At 39.9% G+C, this 21,064-nt stretch overlaps 1 protein-coding gene across 5 annotated transcripts in view; it reads left to right on the forward strand.

Moving 5' to 3' along the window:
• dennd1b (DENN/MADD domain containing 1B) overlaps positions 1–21,064 on the forward strand; it is a 103,341-nt gene that overhangs the window by 71,925 nt on the left and 10,352 nt on the right. For all 5 annotated transcript variants that reach the window (XM_017413501.3, XM_017413500.3, XM_017413502.3 and 2 more), the window contains 7 exons: positions 1,644–1,769; positions 6,739–6,840; positions 13,198–13,288; positions 14,395–14,435; positions 16,847–16,882; positions 17,324–17,380; positions 18,621–18,710. In XM_017413501.3, the coding sequence (XP_017268990.1) occupies positions 1,644–1,769; positions 6,739–6,840; positions 13,198–13,288; positions 14,395–14,435; positions 16,847–16,882; positions 17,324–17,380; positions 18,621–18,710 (543 nt within the window). The remainder of the gene's footprint in view (positions 1–1,643; positions 1,770–6,738; positions 6,841–13,197; positions 13,289–14,394; positions 14,436–16,846; positions 16,883–17,323; positions 17,381–18,620; positions 18,711–21,064) is intronic.

The raw sequence follows: 21,064 nt of genomic DNA on the forward strand, positions 1-21,064 counted from the left end.
CTGACTGAATAATAGCCATTTTTGTGTTTTCTGAGGTCGGCCGGCTGTGGAGGCCATATTGAATCGAGTTTTGTGCTGTATCCATGAACCATCTCCTGAAAGTTTCATGACAAATCAGACCAATGGTTCATTAAATATTCTGGTAACAAACAGACATGGGCAAATAAATTACTGTCCACCTCCGCCTTTCGGCAGCGGCGATTTATATTTATCAGCTGCAAATAAACCTCTGATCTGAAATAGACCTGGTTAAAATTTTATCACACAGGAAAAGAACTTAGACACAACCTCTTTCTCCTTATTCTCCAGCCACCAATTAAAGTATAAAAATTTATGGGACAAATACAGATGATATTTGCTGCTTTAGGGACATGGATGTGGGTGGAGGACACACACACACACACCTGTAGTCTAAAAACACCAGCGCACACAGCACAACATTGTCTTAAAGGGTGATTGAATTGGACCACTGATATTTAGGATGCAGTGTTAAATGGAAAAAGCAGACTGCTAACTCAAATGGTAATTTGCTCTGTTTCTGGATGGCTTCACACACACTTTTGAATTTCACACACTTGCTTCGGTTGCACATTACGAAAGCAGAATAGTCTTATCACAGAAGGTTTGATTTAGAGGGTTTTTGCTTTATTTGTTCTTGTTTGCAAAAAGCTAAATTCGTTGGAAGTATATACAACAAAAAATTCAAAAGTCAGATTTGCAGTTGATAAATTTCCCATTAAGTGACGAAAGAAAGCTTTTAATAACATATCTTTGTACTCCAGCTAGCAGGCAACTTTACAGTAATTTAGACCTTTCTGTTCATGCCAGCCAAACGTTGTGCTTTGGTGCAAACGTGGCTCAGCCCACACAGAGAGCAACAGTCCCTCACGACATGACATCACTACTGTATCTCTGCCTCCTCCTCGCACCTCCACAGCACAGTCAGACCACTGCTGAGCAGGTGAGGAGAGCCTCTTGACAACTTCCTCCCCAGACTCCCCAGGGCCCGGTGGCCAGGGTGAATCTTTTGTCATCCTGAAACAAGCTCGGGCCTGCTGCTCCTCCACTCTCGCCTGGAGTCCTGGAGACGGAGCCAGGAGAGGGGGAAATAATTAAAGACGTTTTATGTCAAGATTCCCTTTCTAGAGGGAGTCTGGGAGAGCCAGGAGGGGAGGGGAAAGCAGCAGGTCTGGATAGAAGGAGCAGGAGAGAAAGACATGGAGGCAGAAATGAAAAAAGAAAGAAGGTGATGGCAGGGGAAGAGAGGCTGAAAGAGGAAGAGCAAAGATGCAAGCTTCCATTTCCTCTCCTCTATACCACCCCCCTCCCGCCACCCCCATGCGCTGCTCAATTAGCAAAGCAGCAGGTGCTCCCAGCAGCACAACAGATAAGCTTGGAGGAAAGGCTCAAGCTTTTCTCCTTCTTTTCTATTCCTTTTTTGTGATGACCTGCAAATGTGATACTTCACACCCAGAATGGGCTAGCTGTTTCCTCCACCAATTTCAGAGGTGATAATTTAACTTTTACCCTTCTCTCTCTCTCTCTCTCTCTCTCTCTCTCTCTCACCCCCCTTCTGCCCTCCTCTGCCTTCATCACTCTCCATCCTTTTCTCGTCCACGTTCTCGCTCCATGTTTTGCACCAGGTGTCCTCTCTGAAGAGCAAGCTGAAGAAGCAGTCGACGGCGACAGGAAACGGCATGGCAAGGGCCTTCCTGAGAGCGCAGGCCGCTCTGTTTGGGTCCTACAGAGATGCTCTGCGATACAAACCTGTAAGGATCTCATGTCTTTTTATAAGACCAGTTGTCAGGGTAGTACTTTTATGCTATGATTCTTTTTCAATATAACTTTTATCACTTGTCTCTTTATAGTCTAATAAAAACAGATACATATTTTTCAAGACAACAATTTTCTCTCTGATACTTAAATACAGGCTCAAAACTTTCATCTTTGGAGAACTTGAAAATCTGCTGTCAGAGTAGCTACATGCTCACATTTAAACCCCAAAGATGACGTGGAAACAAATTACAGAAGTCCAGTTTTATTTAGTTCATTTATGAATTATCTTTACTCCAGTTTTCAAATTAAGTCAGATTAGGTGGGTTTATTTTTCTAGTTTGTAATGTGTTGATTGAATGTGAGAAAAGCTGCAAATAAACAGAAATATCAAGATATTCTGACTCTCATTCAAAGGGATTAAGCGTTTTTAGATAAAAATTAAGACAATACAATATACCAAGCATGTGAGATTACAGTATGTATTCATATCTACAAGCAGAAGCATTCATAGACATGAATATAACATATTTTCCCTTCATAATGTGCAGCACATGTCAGCAGGCTGATCTAAAGTGGAGCGAGTCAAACTTCACTTGTGTCTGTTTAGACTGGGGCCGTTCTGACTGAGAGTAAAAGGTGTGCTTTCAGTCGGAGCGCAGAGCTAAGGTGGGCTTGTCTGAAGCAGTGAAATGTCAGAGGAACTGAAAAGAGTCAGGACGTTCCCTTTGAAGATCCCTTTTAGCCACCTTTGGTGTTTAACTCTCCTTTACTAAGCCCCCCTAACATTTCTTTTCTAGATCTTCTCTGCTTATCAAGTCTGAGTCAGAGCAGAGCAAACTACACCATGTCCTGTTTGTCAAATAGCGAAGCCTTTGTTCCTTAGTCTTTGAGATTAATTGGACTTTGTGGACTCCCGGAGTCAAGACACTACATTATTGATGCTGTCTCTCTTTTCTCTGTATACAGACGGTATACGAACAAACTGCCTCCCCTCTGACACAAACACCAAGATGCAGTGTGTTTGTGTATGAGCACAACATGTAGTAATTTCTCAGTTCTCTCATGAACGTTTTTTTTTTTTTTTGTAGACAAGGTTTGTACAAAAGCCTTGGATTTAACAGACATGCTAATACATAAATGGTTTAGTAAAGCTGCAGCTCATATCCAGAATTTTACAATTTGTTGAAAATAACCCTGCTATTCGTTGTTCAAAGCTGGAGAAAAGATCTTCCTGGAAAGAGCTGCGTTGTGCCGAGTGGTTCACAGACCCATATGTCTTAACAGAAGGAGGGGTGTGGATGCTTAGTGGGAGTCTTGCTGAGCTGTAAATGAAACAAAACTGGAACATGATAATGAGATGAAAAGCAATCAGCTGATGGTGCGCTTATTTCTTCAGTCATCAATTGGAGCCAGTGTTGGTGTTTCTCCTCCACGTCTCTGAGAACGGGACCTGAAATAAACAGTTCAGATGAGTTTTTATCACCGTTTGGTAGCTGAACTTTGTGGAGGTGTGTAACTACGGCAGACTTAGTTGAAGTTTGAACCAACTGGTTCGTTCACTGATGGTCAAAGACATGACCATTCTGTGTGAGAATAACAGGCCTCGTCACATTTAAAAGCATTAAAGACTATTTTAAACAAGCAACCCTTTTTCTGTGCACAGTATCAGTCAGAATAGGCACTTTAAAACAGTGGTCTCCAATCCTGGTCCTCGAGAGCCACTCCTGCAGGTTTTACTTGTTCCTCTGCTCCAACACACCTGATCTGATCTGAATCAATGGGTGATTAACAGGCTTCTGCAGAACATGACGAGGTCATTTAACCTCTGAATCAGGTGTGTTGGAGCAGAGAAACAAGTAACACATGCAGGATGGTGGCCCTCAAGGACCAGGATTGGAGACCCCTGCTTTAAAACATTCACCTAAAACAAAAAAAAAGTGACATTAAAGGTACTCATTGCAAACTATGAAGCCAAACATAAAAAAGATTATCCTGAATTATAAACACATAAATCATTTTAAACCTAGCTGGTCCAGTCATGATTAAACACTCTCTCCATATTTAGCATTTCTAGCATTCTAACAATGAAAGAAATGATCACAAGAACCTACAACTAGTGATGGAGATCAAAATCATTTTTTTAATATCAGAACCATCCAAGTCCTGAATAAAACTTAGGGCAGGCATTTCGGTAACTCATTGTGTAAAAACCAATCTGGTGTTTTAAACATATAATTATGTACATGATGAGTGGAGTCTTTCACAGTTGATCTGACTTCTATTAGGTTTGTAGTTTAAATCTTTTCAAATTTAAGCAGAATTTGAAAAAAAAAATGTAATTTCACCAACAAATCGATAAATTTATTCTAAATTCATGTGGAGCAGCAGGGATCATTTTATCCACAACAGGAATATTGAGGCGTGTGTGCCATGTGTTTAAAAAAAGATGTTATAAAATCAGTTGTGGAGACTTAAAAGAAACAAAAGTACCCATGTTTTTGTGTTGGATGAATTGTAAAACATAGATTGGCAGCACACCAGCACTGATTGGAGCAGCTTTGCAGGAGGTTAACAAGTCGTGCTGCTTCATAACATAAAACTAAGTTAATATAAAATGATTCGAACACATTAAGATCCAAAATGCCATTTAAAAAAAAACTTCAAACCTCTTTAAGCCCGAGGGTTCTCTGGAAAACTGGTAAAAGGTCAGTAGATACTCTTTCCTAACCTCTGACGGATGGAGAAAAAACTTTTTTTTAAAAACTTAAACCTTTGGCTTTTATTGCTAATTCTTACCTTTCCCTCCAATATCTAGCAACATTTTGCACAAAGTAATTTGTCTTGAAAATAAAAGAAAACAAACGGACTGCAGATGGAAATTAGCACTAAGAGGTTTGGTGCAAAGCATATTTTTCTTTGTGATTAAATAAACTAAATAAATATTCAGACAGGTCAACATATTGTTTCAGTGGCTCCTGTTTTCACAGATTTTTATTGGCCACACAGAGTTTAGGTATATTTTTCAGTTCTATAATGATGAAGAGCTGTTTGACCATCAGAAACCAAATTAAGGGTGAGATTTTTTAAGTATTTGCACCTGTTGCAAAGTCAGTTCAGGTGCAAATTTGCGAGATTTGAACACAGTGATCCTTCATTTTCAGAACATTAATTTGAAACGTGAAGGGGAGCGGGGCATATTTAAATAAATCATGCAGACTTCCTTGCTAAGCTTTGAGCCGAGCAGTTTGCTGCCAATTGTGCCATTATTGGCATCCAAAAAAGTAAATAAATAAAATATGTCCTAACTTTAGCAAATCCTGGGACTGAGTTTGTGCATCGAGGACCCACAGGTGGTGTTGGCAGGAAGGAGTGAATGAAGGAAGAGTTCCTCTGTTTGTGTTGCTATAAGAAGTCGTTTACAGACCGACTGTTGAGCTTTGGAATTTTTAACAATTTCTTTCAGTCTTTAACGAGAATAGGTGATGGAGTGTCAGCTGTAGCTGAAGAGTTTTCAGCTTTTCCTGTTTTTGTTCTTTTTTTAACGTTTGTTTGATCCGACACACAATAATCGGTTGCAGAGATTTTATTGTCATTTCATCTGTGCTGTGGATACATAAACCTTACCAAACAATGATGCAGTGGTGGTCAGTGTCGCGGTCTCGTAATCCTGAGGCTGAGGGTTCAAGCCCAGGTTGCATCAGGAAGGGCATCCAGCATAAAACAATTCATCTGTGTGAGTTTGCTCGCTGTGGCAGACCCTGCAGAACAACAGAGACCAAATTATGATGCATTGACTCATGATGGTTTTTTTTTTTATTATTCAAAATCCTTGTGGAGTAAAATGTGTTCACTTATCCCATTACTGAGTGGTAAACTGTAGGTTTGCTGTTAGATAATTGCAGAATCTTTTTTTTATTGTTATTTGGCTACATGTTTTAATTACTATTCCCACACTTAAGTGGCATTTAAAAGTAAATAAAAGAGTAAAGTCTTCTGAAATGCATGTAAGGAGTTTATTTTGAAAAGTACGCTTAATAATCAGTCCTGTTTCTGACGGGAGTACATCTTTAATAGTTTATGTATGTATGGTGTTTGTGTGATTGGTCAATTACAAGCCTCCGCCTTCAATCTGTTGACTAAAAGACTTTAAAGTAGCATTTATTCTCTGTAGTTGTATTTACTGCAGCGTGGTCAAAGTCAAGGTTGTTTCGACCTAAAGTTCTTTCAACTTTTATGAGGAAATCCGTTTTAAAACTTTTATAATCTGAGTGGAGCTGTTTTCCTGTGAAGAAATTTAGGCCACTGGTATCATCCGCCCATCCTTGAAAATGAGGTTATTCTCCACTGTTGTTCACTTGTTTTTTTTCTGTGTCACACTGTGCTTGTAGCCTAGAACAGACAAAGCACATTGTTTTACTTCAGAGGAATTTGGAGCATCACTGAAATATGTGAGAATTATGTTAATTATAAGAAAACATGAACTGGAGATGACTGGAGGGCCGTGTGTGAGTGGCCCGGAGTGCTTCTGTTGTCATCCTCTGTGTCTATAGCTTACAGGCCGACAGACATGATGTAAGAAATAGTAATAATGTGATCATATGTTCATGTGGAGGACGGGGAAGTTTACTGGGACACCGTCATCTGGTCCAGAGTAGATTATGAGGCTGCCAGGGGAGCTGGTTTAAAGGAGACCGTTGTTTTGTTCCTTTTAACGACTTTAACTCCTTATTTTATTTTTTTCATATTCCTTCCTGTCACACCAATAAACTAGTTTTTGTTTTTGCTCACTAATGAAAAAATAAGTTATATTATAATGGTTAAAATGATAGTCTACACAACGTGGAGCTGCATTGATTTCCTCACTTTTAGACGATTATTAACCTAATGGTGAAGACATAGTTTGGAGAAATTCATCTGAATTGATTGGCTTTGTTAATTTGTGCCAATAATGCTTCTCTGCAGGGAGAACCAATCACGTTCTGTGAAGAGAGTTTCGTGAACCATCGCTCGAGCACCATGAAGAACTTCCTGTCCATGGCCGTCAACCTGCAGCTCTTTAAACAGGTACATGTTTGTGTCCGTTTATGAAGGTGAAAGGGTGATTGTCTGTGTGTGTGTGTGTGGCCATGTATTTGATACATTGTGGGGACAATTTTCCTAACATATACTACCTTGTGGGGACCAAAGCCTGGTCCCCACGAGGAGAAATGATGTTTTTGGGTTAGGGGTTAGGTTTAGGACTAANGGTGTGAATTGAGTTTAGGTTTGGTTTAGGGTTAGGTATGTACTGGTAATGGTTAGGGTAAGGGTCAGGGTTAGGCTGTAGTTAGGGTGTAGAAATGAATGGAAGTCAATTGAAAGTCCCTGCAAAGATAGAGAGACATAACGTGTGTGTGTGTGTATGAACCAGTGGATGGATTTTAATGAAACTTGCATTTAAGTGTCTTTGTTTTAATTCAGCAGCACTACCTACCGTAGTTGCATGCTGCAATTAGAATTAAAAAAAAAAGATAATCTGTTGTCAACAATATGGACGCTTTAATTTTGCTGACACGAAACACAACATCTAGTCCTCTCTCATCAACAATTTACTTCCAAGGTTTTATTTTTTTAGCAGATTTCTGATTTGGTGGGAAGTGATTGTTGCAGATGGAAGTTGTCTCCGTTCCTCCTGTTGCTCAGCGAACTGTCAGCCGGTCGGGGTTAGCATTAAATATCTTGACAGTTTAGTTGTTCAGAGTGAGGAGGAATGCAGAAGAGCGAAGCCTGGGATTATAGACGGTTAGTGACCCTTCCAAACAGTTTACTGTGGTTATCTGAGTGCCAATTTTAATGTCTTACTGTTTACTTAATTTTATCCGCAGTATAAACAAAACCGTGATAAGTTCGGTGACTGTATAAGACCGTGTCGAGTTTGATTTCTGCCTTCAACATGACAAAGTAAAAAATAAAAAAACGAGTAAAAATTTCACCCATTCCTTAAAAAGTTGTCACTGATAGAATTTCCTGCTCCTCTGTGGTGATATGTTTATTTCTGTGGACTGTGTTTGTCTGTGTATAAACAGGTATGCTTTATTCATGTGTGGTTTCTTTTAGAAAAGAAACACTCATGTATAGTTAATGTTTTCCCCCTCAGTCCCTTCAGTAAAGCCAAACTTAGCGGAGCCAGAGCGAGAGGAACGACACCTCTGGCTCCAAAGAATATTCCCCTTTCCCTCTTTTCCTCTTCTCTCCCTCACAGTTTGTGCTCTCTGACCCATGATAGTTGTGTGATTTACCCCAGAGAGTACAGCAGAGCAGCCCTCAATCAGCCTTTTGTTTCTCTGGACACCCTCTCCATAATTTTCCCAGGCAGAGCAGATAGCGAAGCATCAGTTCAAAGCCTCCTCCCGGCCGGCTCCCTCCTCAGCGGTAGCATTGGGAAACAGGCCCTTATCACCTCCTCCTCTCCAGCTCAGGGAATGGGGTGAGCTTATCTGCTCCACTCCCATTTCTGCTAAAGTGAGCTGGGCCAGTGGTTTGCCCGAGCGCTGCTCTGACCGTGACCTATATCCGCTCCCAAACACACACACGCAGCACTCAGCTTGTATGGCCACACACATGCGTGCATTCATTTTTTTTTTATTTTGAACAGATATCTCCACACTCCAGGACTGAAGAAGTGCTTCTACTCCTCTTACTGAATATTTGTTTTATAAAACCCCCTGTTATATTTCGACCTTTGCTCCATTATTTTATCTTAATCCTGTTTACAGACACGTGATTACACACTGTTGAGACATGTGTGGCTGATGCTTTTGTGGTATTTCCTCCAATGAAGAAGCATTTGGCAGAGTGAGTTAGAAGCTGTGGTTGCTATTTAAAGACTCATCCATAAAAATAGATTAGAATCCACAAGTGTTGCAAAGAGCGCAGGATTAGCTTAGTTTTTAAACTTGTATTTACAGATTATTTACTCTTGTTGTTTGTTGTCTCTACTCTCAAGCCGAAGTAAACGATTTATTCTTTATTTTTGCTGACTGAGGGGACTCACAGGGCGTCAGAGCTGCTGGTTTTTGTACACAAGTAGATTTGGTAGCATCAAGCAGCGAGTCCTTATTCTCCGAGTCTTTGAATTAAACGGTGTACTCTGAATTCTTGCAGTGTGTTATTGATTCATTTGGAAAACGGGTGAAAATGTGAGATTTTTCCACTGTAAAACCTCAAATTTAAACCACATTCTTGGACTTGGCTGACCTCAGTGCACATTAAACACATGCATAGTCCCAGAAAGTGGGACCTGAACTCAAGGCGTTAACCATGTTTTAGCAGGAAATTGCTTTTCTGCACGTACTTTTAGTGATTGATTGTTTTCACTTCCTTTAAATTACCTGCTTTCTTCTATTATCAGCCTCAAATAATGGGCTCATAATTCAAGCAGCATGGAGTCATTAATAAGTCTGCATCATATTATGACTAATTTAGAGATAATATTGCCCCATGGACTGAAAGATTACTTTGTGATAGATTCATTTTTTTGAGGGGGGACAGTTTTCAGCTGAGTTCAGTTTTAACTGAGTGGGCCTTCCGTTGTTTGTTTGATAAACATTTGCATTCTTTCAATGCACCAGTTTATAAAGAAAGGGTGTGTTTTAGTGGAGGCGCATAAATAATTTTATCTCATTCCACCACGAGTAGGAGCCATTAAACTAATCCTAAAATAAACATGCACAGAGGCCCCATGCTTCTTAAAATGTCACATTTTTACCTTCTTACACAGTGCCTTTTTTTTTTTCTTTTCCTCTTGGTCAATCAGGCCCGTCTTTGTTCAGAACAGAACAAGTGGGAGAAATGTTGAGAAAGAATGCGGGGGAACATCTGTCAACATTAACCTGCTTCCTATCAACCAGACTCACAAACACACTTACATTGTCCTGTTTTTATCATCGCAGCAGAGACGGAGTGAAGGAACGTGGTTGGATGAATCTGAAGGGGGTTTTGGACCCAAATGATTTACTGCCAGAGTTCTTCTATATCTTGATTTATTCATTTTTTTAGTGTCGAAGAGCAGAGTTGCCAAGATGGCATCAAAAATGGCTGCTTGTATTAAAACAGGAGTCATTTCTGCCACTAAATCAAATTTAACCAGAGCAAAAATATACTGGAAGGTTAAAGACAATACAACTGACTGAGGACTACAAAAGACCTATAGTTTGCTGCATTATAAAATTAAAAAAATATAATAAATTGTTTATATTTGTTGGCAATTTTATGTGTTCCCTTTTGTAGAGGGAAAAATGTATCTCATTTATTCCTACTTTAATAACATTTAAACTCTGAAATATGTGAATTTTTATCCTTTCTATATTTGCAGAGAATTAATCATATCCCTCTTGGAAATTAAAAAGCATTAACTTGCATCCTGATAAATTATTTCTATATTTTAAGTTAGATTTTACTTACTCTTTAATGTTTCTTACTTTACAGCTTTTATTGTTTATATTTTTGTTTAACTGCATTGCGCTACAGAAATAAAATGAACATTAAAGTCAATTGGCCAGTTTGTTGGACATTTAATGGTGACTTACTAAATTTATTTCTACCAAAGTTTAAACAACGGAGTATTTTGCAGAATCCTTTATTGCAATGCCACATGTGCAATCTGCACTTGTTGCTTAAATGTGTCTAAAATCTGTAGTTTTCTGGTAGATTTAAGAAAAAGTCAACGCTGTCTGGCTGAAAGTTGGAGTAATAAATGATAAACTCAAACTGATCAGTTTGTTTTCCTCTTCAGTCTCAACCTGTCACAGAGATTTCATTCACTTATCTGCAGAAAACTGCAAAACCTCAGCAGAAATTGCTCCTATGAATATAAATATTATTGATTTCTGTCATTTTTTTGTTAAAACTACAGCAAGCCCCTGCAGAGGGACCGAAAAGCCACATGTGGCCCCAGAGCCACAGCTTGCAGACCCCTGCACCAGAAGAACAGTTGGTTTTTCCATCAATTAAACAAAGTTTTCACAACAACCCATATTAACGAACTTACAGAACCACAAAAAATGCATACGTCAAATATCTGCCAATGAATATATTTGATTATTTTATACTTTATTTTAAAAGTTTTAATACATTTTAGGGCATACAGTATATTTCTGTAGGCTTGATTGACGTGTCTCCCAGCATATTAATCATGGCAGCGCTGAGAACAGTTTCCACTCGCTCCTCAGGCTTCCCTTCCTTTCCCAAGTCTAACGCCACATTTGGGGATTCCTCAAATATGAAAATATTTCGGCTCATTTATGTGCATGTATCTTTAAATGAACCCCAGGTGATTCCTAACCCAGTTTCTGGCTAAAGAAATTCCAAATCTAAACCAAACTGGATCACGGTGCGTGACTTTATGAATGGGTTAGCCTGCTGGTCGCCACATGTGATATGAAACATGTACAGATGTGGAGATGATGGAGGTTCTGTCTCCAGGTGTTGCTTCACTGTGTTCACATGTTATTTACTTCGAGTCTGCATCGGTTCAGATAAAAATATTAAAATATTTAGGCCTGAAAATACAAATTTTGACAGAATTGAATGGCTTTTAATGATCTGAATAAACCCGACCCCATTTTGGATGAAACATTTTTATTTTAAATGTTTTTTTTTTTTCTTTTAAAAAGGAAGAATGACCCCTTGCCTTTTGGTCATGTGTTTGTGCCAGTAAGTGTGCGGATGTAGCAGCATGGTGAGGGTTTTTTTTTTTTTTTTTTTTTTTATTATTATGCGTGTGTTGGTTTGCATGTTTGTGATCACAGTCTGCCATTCTTGAGTAATGTCCAATTAAAGCCCCACAGTGAGACAGGTAATCTGGCTGGGGTTTGAGGGGGGGTGTTTAAGTGGAGGCTCGGGCTAGGTGATGATTTGGGTTGATTATCTTCGCTAATTGGGCCAGCCATGTAGCCGAGCGGTGGACGGAAGCCGCGGTCTCACCTCTCATTAAAATGATCTAATGATTAGTTTTCCAGCTCTCCTGACCAGAAGAGCGGGTAGCCGTGTCGGTCGCTAGTTAGCAGACTGTCCCTGAGGACACGCACCCCCGAACAGCCGGTACTGCTGTTACACTGCGGACACAGATACACGGTGGGGGGAGGAGGATTGCTGCAGGAAAAACATGAGGAAAAAAACAAAAAACTGATCCAACAATGTGTTGCTGTCAAGTTCTTGATTAGAACTTATTAATAAAAACCTAAAATAAGGTTTTAAAAGTTGGAGGTGTTGTCAAAAAGTAGCTCTGGCTTTTGATGAGAAGACATGATTAGCATCCAGATGTTTTTAAATACTGTCAGTAATGGCTCAGGAGGCTCGGTAACTTGTGCTTTTTGTGGTTGGGGTTAGTTAGAAGGGAAAAGTACATTAATGTTTTAATAGAATTTTAAGATTCTCTTCCTTTTTTTTTTTTTTTTTTTTTAAAACAGCAGTGCCCAACCATTTTTGCATCACTAAACGTTTTCATACAAGACAACTTTTCCACAGACTCGTGAAGAAAAAGAAATTATCTATGGGAGGTTTTTTATTTATTTTTTTACTCATTTTAACTTGGGTTGTTGCTAGGTTTGCTAATACAGAAAAAATAATTGTAACTGAGTCAGAAGGTGGTCATTTTTTCAAAATAAAATACCCTGTAGACCAAAGTATGTATGTATATGAATGTTTTTATTGCTTGGGAACCCCCTCTTTTTTCTTTTTATTAGAAATATTTCTTCTTTTTTATTTTCTTAATCTAACATTGACTTGAGACGATGACAAAGACAAACGTGTAAGGCTGTAACCTGCACGGGTTGAGGCACCAGATCTGTTTTCATGGTGAAAATGCTCCAAACAAGTTTTCAGTGTGTTTGTAACTAGTGTGAAACTAGTGTGAGAGTGACACCCTTTTTCTTTCCTTTTATTGTAGCGTTGATTTGATCCTACCCTGTTAAAAAAGCTAACCTTTGTGTCTTTTTATCTGAAGAATACAGGATTCAGTTCCATGAATCTTAGTTGTTAAGTCATGTTTTTTTTACGGTTTGAGTTTGCTGATGCTTGAAAATCATATTGATGTGCTTTTGTCACCGTGCTCATGAAACTTGTTGCCGTCTTGTCCGTTAAGTCCATATTTATGGCAGGGAGTTTTATGTGCTGCATGTTACAAAGAGAGGAAATGAAACTTCCTCATGTCGCAGACAGTGTGCAGAAAGTAGTCTGCTGCTCTAATCCCTCACCTGCTCCACATTAACAAATCCCCATTACCTGCAGCCCACCTAATCTTGGCTTTAGTTTCCGTCACGTAGGATTAATAACACCCCCCCCTGCGGTTGAAGTGTTTGAATTTGTGTATGTGATTGTGTCCACCCCCCGCCTCACTCCTCCTGCAGACTCTAATAAGCATCTTGTAATTTATGGTTGCAGTTCATCGACGGACGGCTGGCCAAATTGAACGCAGGCCGCGGCTTCACCGACATGTTTGAAGAGGAGATCACAGAGGGGGGCTTCTGCAGAAGTGAGTACTGACTCGTCCAGTTTGTTGCCTAAAGTATTTTCAATAGTCATAAGTGTCGTGGCATAAATTCTAGCTAAATGACTGAATGAGAGCTGGATAACTGGCTGGATTTCTTTAAAAACGTTTGACTAAAGCAGGAACTTAAATGACTGTGAAGAAATGTCATCAACACTGAAACTGTGAAATGAAATGTTGACATCACGGTCTCTTTGAATGGCCTTTGAGCTTTCTGTTTGAATCAGAGTTTTCTGTACTACAGGCAGTAAAATGTTTAGAAAAGCACATTTTGCTACAGAAAGTCAACCAAAAAGAGGCTTGAGAAGAAATTATATCCATCTTCTGCCAGTTTTTCGCCCCTTTATGCCCTTATTTGCCAACATTTAGCTCTGTGGGTTGGCATGGTGCTGCAGTGGTTGGAGCTGCCGCCTCACAGCAGAAATAATTCATGTTCCAACTCGGCTGTGGCCTTTCTGTGTGGAGTTTGCACGTTTTCCTGTGCATGTGTGGGTTTTCTCCAGGTACTCCGGTTTCCTCCCACAGACCAAACGCATGCACGTTAGGTTAACTGGTTACAGTAAATTGTCACAAGGTGCGAGAGCGAGCGTGAATGGTTGTTTGTCTTGTTTGTCTTGTGATGGACTGCTGACCTGTCCAGGGTGTCCCCCACCTCTTTACTGCTGGAGATGGGCACCAACTCCCTGTGACCCTGCATGCAAACCTGGGTAAAGAAAATTAATGCATGGACAGACAAACAGCCACTGAAGATGGCTACTGAAATATCTTGATCTATCTTGATATTCTTGTTTGACCCCAAAAATTTTCCTTAAATTTAAACTAAGTATGTGCAGTTTATATCCAGTTCAGCTCTTAAATCTCCCAAACCATGTCAGTCTTCTGATGAATTCAAAATAAAATTTATTTCCACATTTCAGAGTTTTTTTTTCCACTTCATATTTTGGTCAAATGAATTGCTAAGTAATCTGTTTGTCTTGATATGAGATTGTGTCCCACTGAGATTTAGTTATTTCTGCATCATCATAACAGTACTGGGCGACTGAGTCCAAAATGATTAATTCATATCTTCTTTCTTTCATACATCGCTTCAGGTAATTCAAGGTCGTACCAGCAATGGATGCACACTGTGAAGGTATTTACGGAAAGTCCTTCCTGTTGTACCCAAAAGATTTTATGAGTTGGGTTTTATTCATTTTATTCCTGAGTTATATTTAATTGAAGCCGTGATTGACACAACTCAGTGTTTGAAGTCTTGCCTTTGGAACGAAGGGGTTGCCTGAATGTACAGATCCAGCTTGTGCAGTGTGGTGTGTGTGTGTGTGTGTAGCAGCGCGTGCAGCAGGACAGTGGATACAGACAGGAAGGAAGACAGAAGTGATTTGACGTGACAAGACGTCCTTCGACATGACATGTTGATCTGGCAGCAAACACAGGCGTTACGCCGCTGAACCAACCCAAGAACATACATCTCTTCCTCCTTCATCTCTTTCAGACTCTTCCCTCCTATCCTTTTCCTTCCCGTATCTATCTGTCTTTATCTCTCCCCCTCTTTTCATCTCCGTCACCCCTCCCCCCTCCCCTTATTCCTCCCTCACCCTCCCTATCTCCCCATGCCGTCAGCTAAGGCTGAATTAGTTCTCTAGAGTGATCTTCAAAGGTTTGTTAAAGTTCACATTTCCTGACTGACAGGGATCTATAAGAGAGGCCTTCACCTCGGCCCCTCTCCTCCTCTCTTTCTGCCAACTTCTGAAACGCTGCCTGCCATTTACTCTGTTTAGCCGTTTAGTCGACGTTTTGTGCTTACACTAAAGACCAAACAGAGAGACGGCAAAGGAAAGAAACGGCAACTCAGAAAAGAAAGAAGAAAGGCAGAGAGAGAGAGAGAGAGGTTCTTAATGTCAGTCTGCTAAACTCAAAGTATGAATTAATCTCATACAGTCCTTTCCATCACTGTTTTAGGCTTCTTTTAAAAAAAAAGAAACTCCTTGAATGCTATGAAATGCTCAATTTACCGCAGATCAGTGAAAGACTTTATTCTCCATCAGCTCCATTCTCTGCCGTTGTTACTATACCACTGACAGATGCAGAAGCTTGGATGGATTTTAAATATCACCTGAGTTTTTTATTTTATTTTATGGTAATAGTAGAGACGGTATTAGGAATAATGTGCATCATATTAAAACTGAATCTGAGCTCAGGTTTCAGCTCTTCCACAAAGACGGGGAGCAGAGGACAGAAATTGTGGCATCAATTCTGATTTACTTATTTATTATTTTCAGAAGTGTTAAAGTGCCTCGCTGCAGATGACACAATGCTGATTTTATTGGTTTAACCTCGTGTCGCATGAAATCTTCTGGTCTCAAGATTTCAACCTTTTCCCTGTAATGGTCAGATGTGTGAGTTTTGGTAGCTCTACAGAATGCAGATCACCTTATTAACTTTTATTGCTGTTGTTGTGACTGGTTATTGGTTTTGTTTTAAACTATGAATCCTTACAGCACTTCGGTCACTCTGGGTGTGTAAAGTGCTCTATAAGTAAAGATTGATTGATTTACCAATCTAACATTGATGGAAAAACATTGGTGGCTGTAAAACAACCAGAAGGGTTAGTTCTGTTGAAGCAGGACGCTCTGTGGCAACTTTTAATTTAAAGGGCTTGTTTGAAAGCAGCTGTCAGAAAATGATTCTAGATTAATGACAAGGCTGTTCATTTTAAAGAAGATGTAAATGTTTCCTTGGTTGAAGCATATTTGGTGCTTCAGTACCAACGACAGACTGAGGTCTTTGGAATGATCACGTTAGCCACATCTTTCATTGAAAAGGTCCCCCTCCCCCTCCTCTTGACAGACATTTTTAAGCTCGCCTTGGTTAATTTGTGAAGTGTTAGTGGTTAACTAGTTTCCAAACTTACAGATGCACAGTTGGTTTCAGGTTAAGACTATGATTCAATGTATTCAACAGAAAAAGATCAAAGATCATGGCAGGAAAAAAAGCAACATCTGCATCACTGGAGCTTGTATTTCTCCACTTCTTCTATCCTTCACCTCCATGTTTTACACCATTATTTTCTCCAGGTAGACGTTATAAACAAGCAGAAGTGTACGTAAAGGATATTTTTAGGATTGCTCTGTTTGTTTTTCACATTTTCCCATCTGTCCTGACCAATCAGAACGATATAATCCTGCCTCAGTCCTGCTGACAGTTCATGGCTTTGTTACACCAACTGTGAAATGTTAGATCTGGCCTTTTTATGTTTATTTGGCTGCAATGAGTTGGTAGAAACAACAGAATGTGTCAGAGCTGCGACTATCGTTACGAAGCGTTTGACGACTTTTATAAATGTGATTTTTAAGTCTTTAATTTTTATTGGTTCAACAAACTCTATATTCTAAACCTTGAACCTTTTTAAACCAGTAAAAGCCAGTCAACAATAGTATTCCAGTTCAGTATTTCCGTGATGGAGTACTTATGTGCGTTTTGTGTCTTTAAATTTACTCCAATTATCTTTAAGTGACTCACAGATCTGGGTTTTTTCTATTACAGAAAGGAGGAGCGCTCTTCAAGACATCTGTGTCAAAGGTATTTAATTCTGCTCTCTTCTATGCAAAAATACGAATTCCCAAAAATATTGGCAGCAGACCACAAATGAGGTTTTTCTACGGAGCGAAACGTTGGTATCCTTGAATATTTAAAAAAAAAAAAAAGAAGTCATTTTCAAACCATGTCTGTAATAATTGGTTGTGGAGCTCCGGAGCAGTGTTCATGGCTGGTGAATGTTTGATGAGCAGCTCTGTGTCGTTCTTTGCTGTACAATAGGTGGTCAGGGTGCCCTTTCATGTTATCGCCTCCTGTTAGTCTGCGAAGCTCTCTTATCCCGCCTTTTGTCTGCGTGTTTTTGCCACAAGGATCAAAGCATTTCTTGATGTTACATGAAACCAGATCAGAATGTTAATGCAACATGTTTTGATTAGTAATCTGTCTGGGTGTGTGTGTGTGTGTGTGTGTTTTTCCCCCTCCTAGGCCAAGGTTCATGCCAAGAGGGGCATTCGGGACATTAAGGGCAGACTCAAAGCTAGGGTGAGCTGCGTGAACCTTCACACCTTTCTGACACGTTTTGCAGAGCATGCCAACACACGTGTACACAACTCTGTTCAGAGGCACACAGATAGACACATGCCTCCCTCATGGAAACAGACAGCAAGGCTGCTTTACATGGAGTGTGTGATTCTGACGTAGGGGCCTTTTAATGACTGTTGAAGCCTGCTTAGCGCTTTGTTCGGGGCTGTACATTTTTAACTAGCGCCCCTCTGGCTATGGCCTGTCATGTCATGCGAAACCCCAGCCCTTCTCTCTCTTTTATTGTCTGCATATTTCATCAGTGAACCTGTGATTTCCTCAAAGCTAATGTAACGAGGTGTATGTTTCCATAAGCCTGATGGATTTGATAAGGCAATAGCAGTTTGATGTGTCAGTGGGAAAGAGAGGAGAGAGGGCGCCGCTCTGCACCGTGTTCACACTCGCAAACACACAGGAAGAAATCTGTTGTTTGAAGTGAAACAGATTTCCTGTTCATGCAGAAGAGAAATTAATTTGTAGATTCTCTTTTTTTTGTCCACCAGCTGCAGAGTTTTGCCTAAACAACCTGTTCACGGTTTGTCATTAAGTGTGATGCTTTTGAAACTTGAATAAAACACGTTTTAAAAAATAAAACCAGAGTTATTGAGAATTTCTATTGACAAAAACAGCCCTCAATGCAATCGTTTTTTTAGATTTCAGTTTAAATCATTTGATTTTAGCTCTAACACATTGTAGGGCTGCATGTAATTAGATATATTAGAAATCTCTGTGTCATTATGACGTTCACAACTCTGAGTTTTAGCATCTTAATGACTATCATCTAAATCTGATGTGAGCATTAAGGGCCGTGAGACTCCCCAGCATTCCTCTGCAGTATCCATACGTGGCACACTGATAGAGCAATGACGATAGGTTTTTATGTATTGTGCTTCCCTATTTTTGTTTTTATCACAGATCTGTTTAATTAAAAGGTATTACCAGCAGAAAGAAGAAAGATGCAGGTAATCTGCAGTAACAATGTTCTTTGTAATTAAAGAAGCTTTCACCAAACACAACCCGAGGTAGATGGCTCAGAGAGCGATGAAAGTCTTTCAACCTGTGAGGGAAAAAATCTTAAATACAAATAGGAACCAACTGAACAGAACGATGCATTGATTAGTTTGGAAATGCACACCTTCTAGTTGGGATTGATCACTCGTTAGACAGAACGTCTCAGATTTATATTCATCTTCTTTCTCAGGAAGAAGACGAAGACGGGATGTCAGTCTGCGCGGGGTCTCCTACCAGCACCAAGAGCCTGTCTCCAAGGAGACTGCAGAAGATGAGACGGGTACAATGAGCACGCACACACACACACACACACACACACACACACACAGATGCACCACAGTAAAGGAGTTAACTACATTTACACCAACTGATCGTACCGTAGCTCAGTTTTCTCTTGACCGTCATGGATTCAGTCTTCAACTCTTTTCCGTACATTTTCTGCTCTTCAGATCTTTTTTTTTTCTTCTTCTTATTGCCATCTCTTCTCTTCACACACCCCCCCCCCCTCATTCTTTCTCTGTTGGAAGTACAGTAGTTTGTCAGGGTTCCAAATGTAATCATAAGCATTTTTTTTTCCTCTCTTTCGACGATCTTGTTGTTGTACGCTCAGTGTTTTCCTCTGAACAGCACGGACAGTTGAAGCAACTCATCTGCTGGTCAGCATTTCCTCTGAAGAATTTGCTTGTGCGCCATAAGTGGAAAGCCAAAAGAAAAAAAAAAATCTTTGTTCTGTGCGTAGCCGGAGTGTGATGTGCAAGCACGTGCAGGATCACAAAAAAAATACACATTCATCAGTAAATATATGAGGAGAGTTAAAAATGTTTCCTGGTTTAATTAAAACAAGACTATAGCACAGTTTAAATGGAGAAAGTTCCCATGTATTTCTCAGTGTAGGAAGTTTAGTTTCATGCTATTATAATTACACACTTCTGTACTAAACTCATGCACACAGCCTCGGGGATTCTGGTTGGATAATCTCCCACCTCGTATCTACACCTCTGTAGTACCAGCTGGAGCTTTTCCACCTCTTATTTTTAAATGTAAGTGGACTCCAAATTCTGTTAAAAACCACATACACACACAAAAAAAAACATGCCTGCATGCACACACTGACATTTTGGTCACAGCCGTGGACGGGTGTGATTAGGAGAGGTTGTGCTGTGTCTAATTAGTGTTGTGTTTCCTGTGTGTGTGATGAGGCTGGAAAGTCTTAGCGCGGGGAAGGTGTGACGGCCGGGGGAGAGGAGAAGAACGGCAATTAGGGATTTTCTAAAGGCCTCCTCGGACACCCTCCCTCCCCCCTCGAGCCGGTGCACACACAGATTGACTGTTAACATGCACACACACACACCGGGTTCAGGATACACACTCACACCCCTGTTCATGCCATTGAGGCCTGCTCATTGCCACAGTAACAGGTCCCCGGAGACCACTGGAGGAGGGACAGGCGGGACGCAGGACCGCGTATCCCACAGCACAGCTTTTGTGTGTGTTTACATGGAGTCAATCACTTTCTCCTTAATCAGACACACTGCTCATCTCATTCTCTTGTTATTGCCTTCATAACATTACTTACAGTTCTTAACATTGTCAGATAAATCTCCCCCCCCCNGAGCACACCAACCTTTTGTGTCTACAGTTTGATTATTTCCTGTCAACTGCAGCTAAAACTGTAATTCCAGGAAAATGAGGGCCTTGATAAATTACGACTCGTCAGCGTTTGCTAACGTCTGAAAGATCGAAACCAAAAAAATGTTCTGGAAATTGTGAATGTTTGCTCCGTTTTGTGAATTTTAAGGCTCATTCTTCTATAAATTACTTGGAAACTTACAACAGAAGTTCACACAAAATCACAAAAAGCATTACTTTTGCAGATTGTTCTTTCAAGTTCTTAATTTGACAAAGATGTCTTCCTGAAGGAGACACTTTCTCGAGTTTATTTGTTTTCACCTGACTGTTTATCACGCAGCGTGCGTACCTTTCAGATGGTGAAAACAGCCATTGTTCCTCGTCTCTTTGTGTTTCTCACCTTTTGTCTTTATTTTTCCTCTCTGAGTTTGCTTCCTGTACAGTGTTCTTACTGTTGTTCTGCCCACCTTTGTCTCTACCAGGTGTTCCTTCTCTTCGAGAAACTGATCTCACGGGACTAAAACGGTTAAATAAAGGTTAAGTGAAATTACCTACAAATATCTCATGCAGACTCCCTTTTGCTGGATCAAACCTCATTCTTAGCCCATTATTTAAAAAAAGCCCTAACCTTTGGGATTTAATCTCTGTCCATGCAGAGTGAATATTAGAAACATTTCCTATTGCAACAAATTTTAACAAAGCACCAAAAAAAGTGCCTTTTAGCTTCAAACACTTTGCTTCAGAAGCTTCGTTTATCTACTTTATTGTCCTCACCAAAGCATATCACCTACATTTTGTTTTGTTTTCCTTTTAATTTTGATTTAAATACTTTTACTTTCTCAGTTATGCGTATGTAATCTGCCATACATGGAATAGACTCTAAAGTTTTGACACACCACTAAAATTTAAGAGAGTAATTTGTGTTTTAACCAAGAGGCTAATTTATTTACCAGCTAGGCAGTTTTAGCATTTATTCATTAAAAGTTCCAAAAATTGGAGACATCC

This window comes from Kryptolebias marmoratus, linkage group LG24 (genome assembly GCF_001649575.2).
Source record: "Kryptolebias marmoratus isolate JLee-2015 linkage group LG24, ASM164957v2, whole genome shotgun sequence".
NCBI classification, from domain to species: Eukaryota; Metazoa; Chordata; class Actinopteri; order Cyprinodontiformes; family Rivulidae; genus Kryptolebias; species Kryptolebias marmoratus.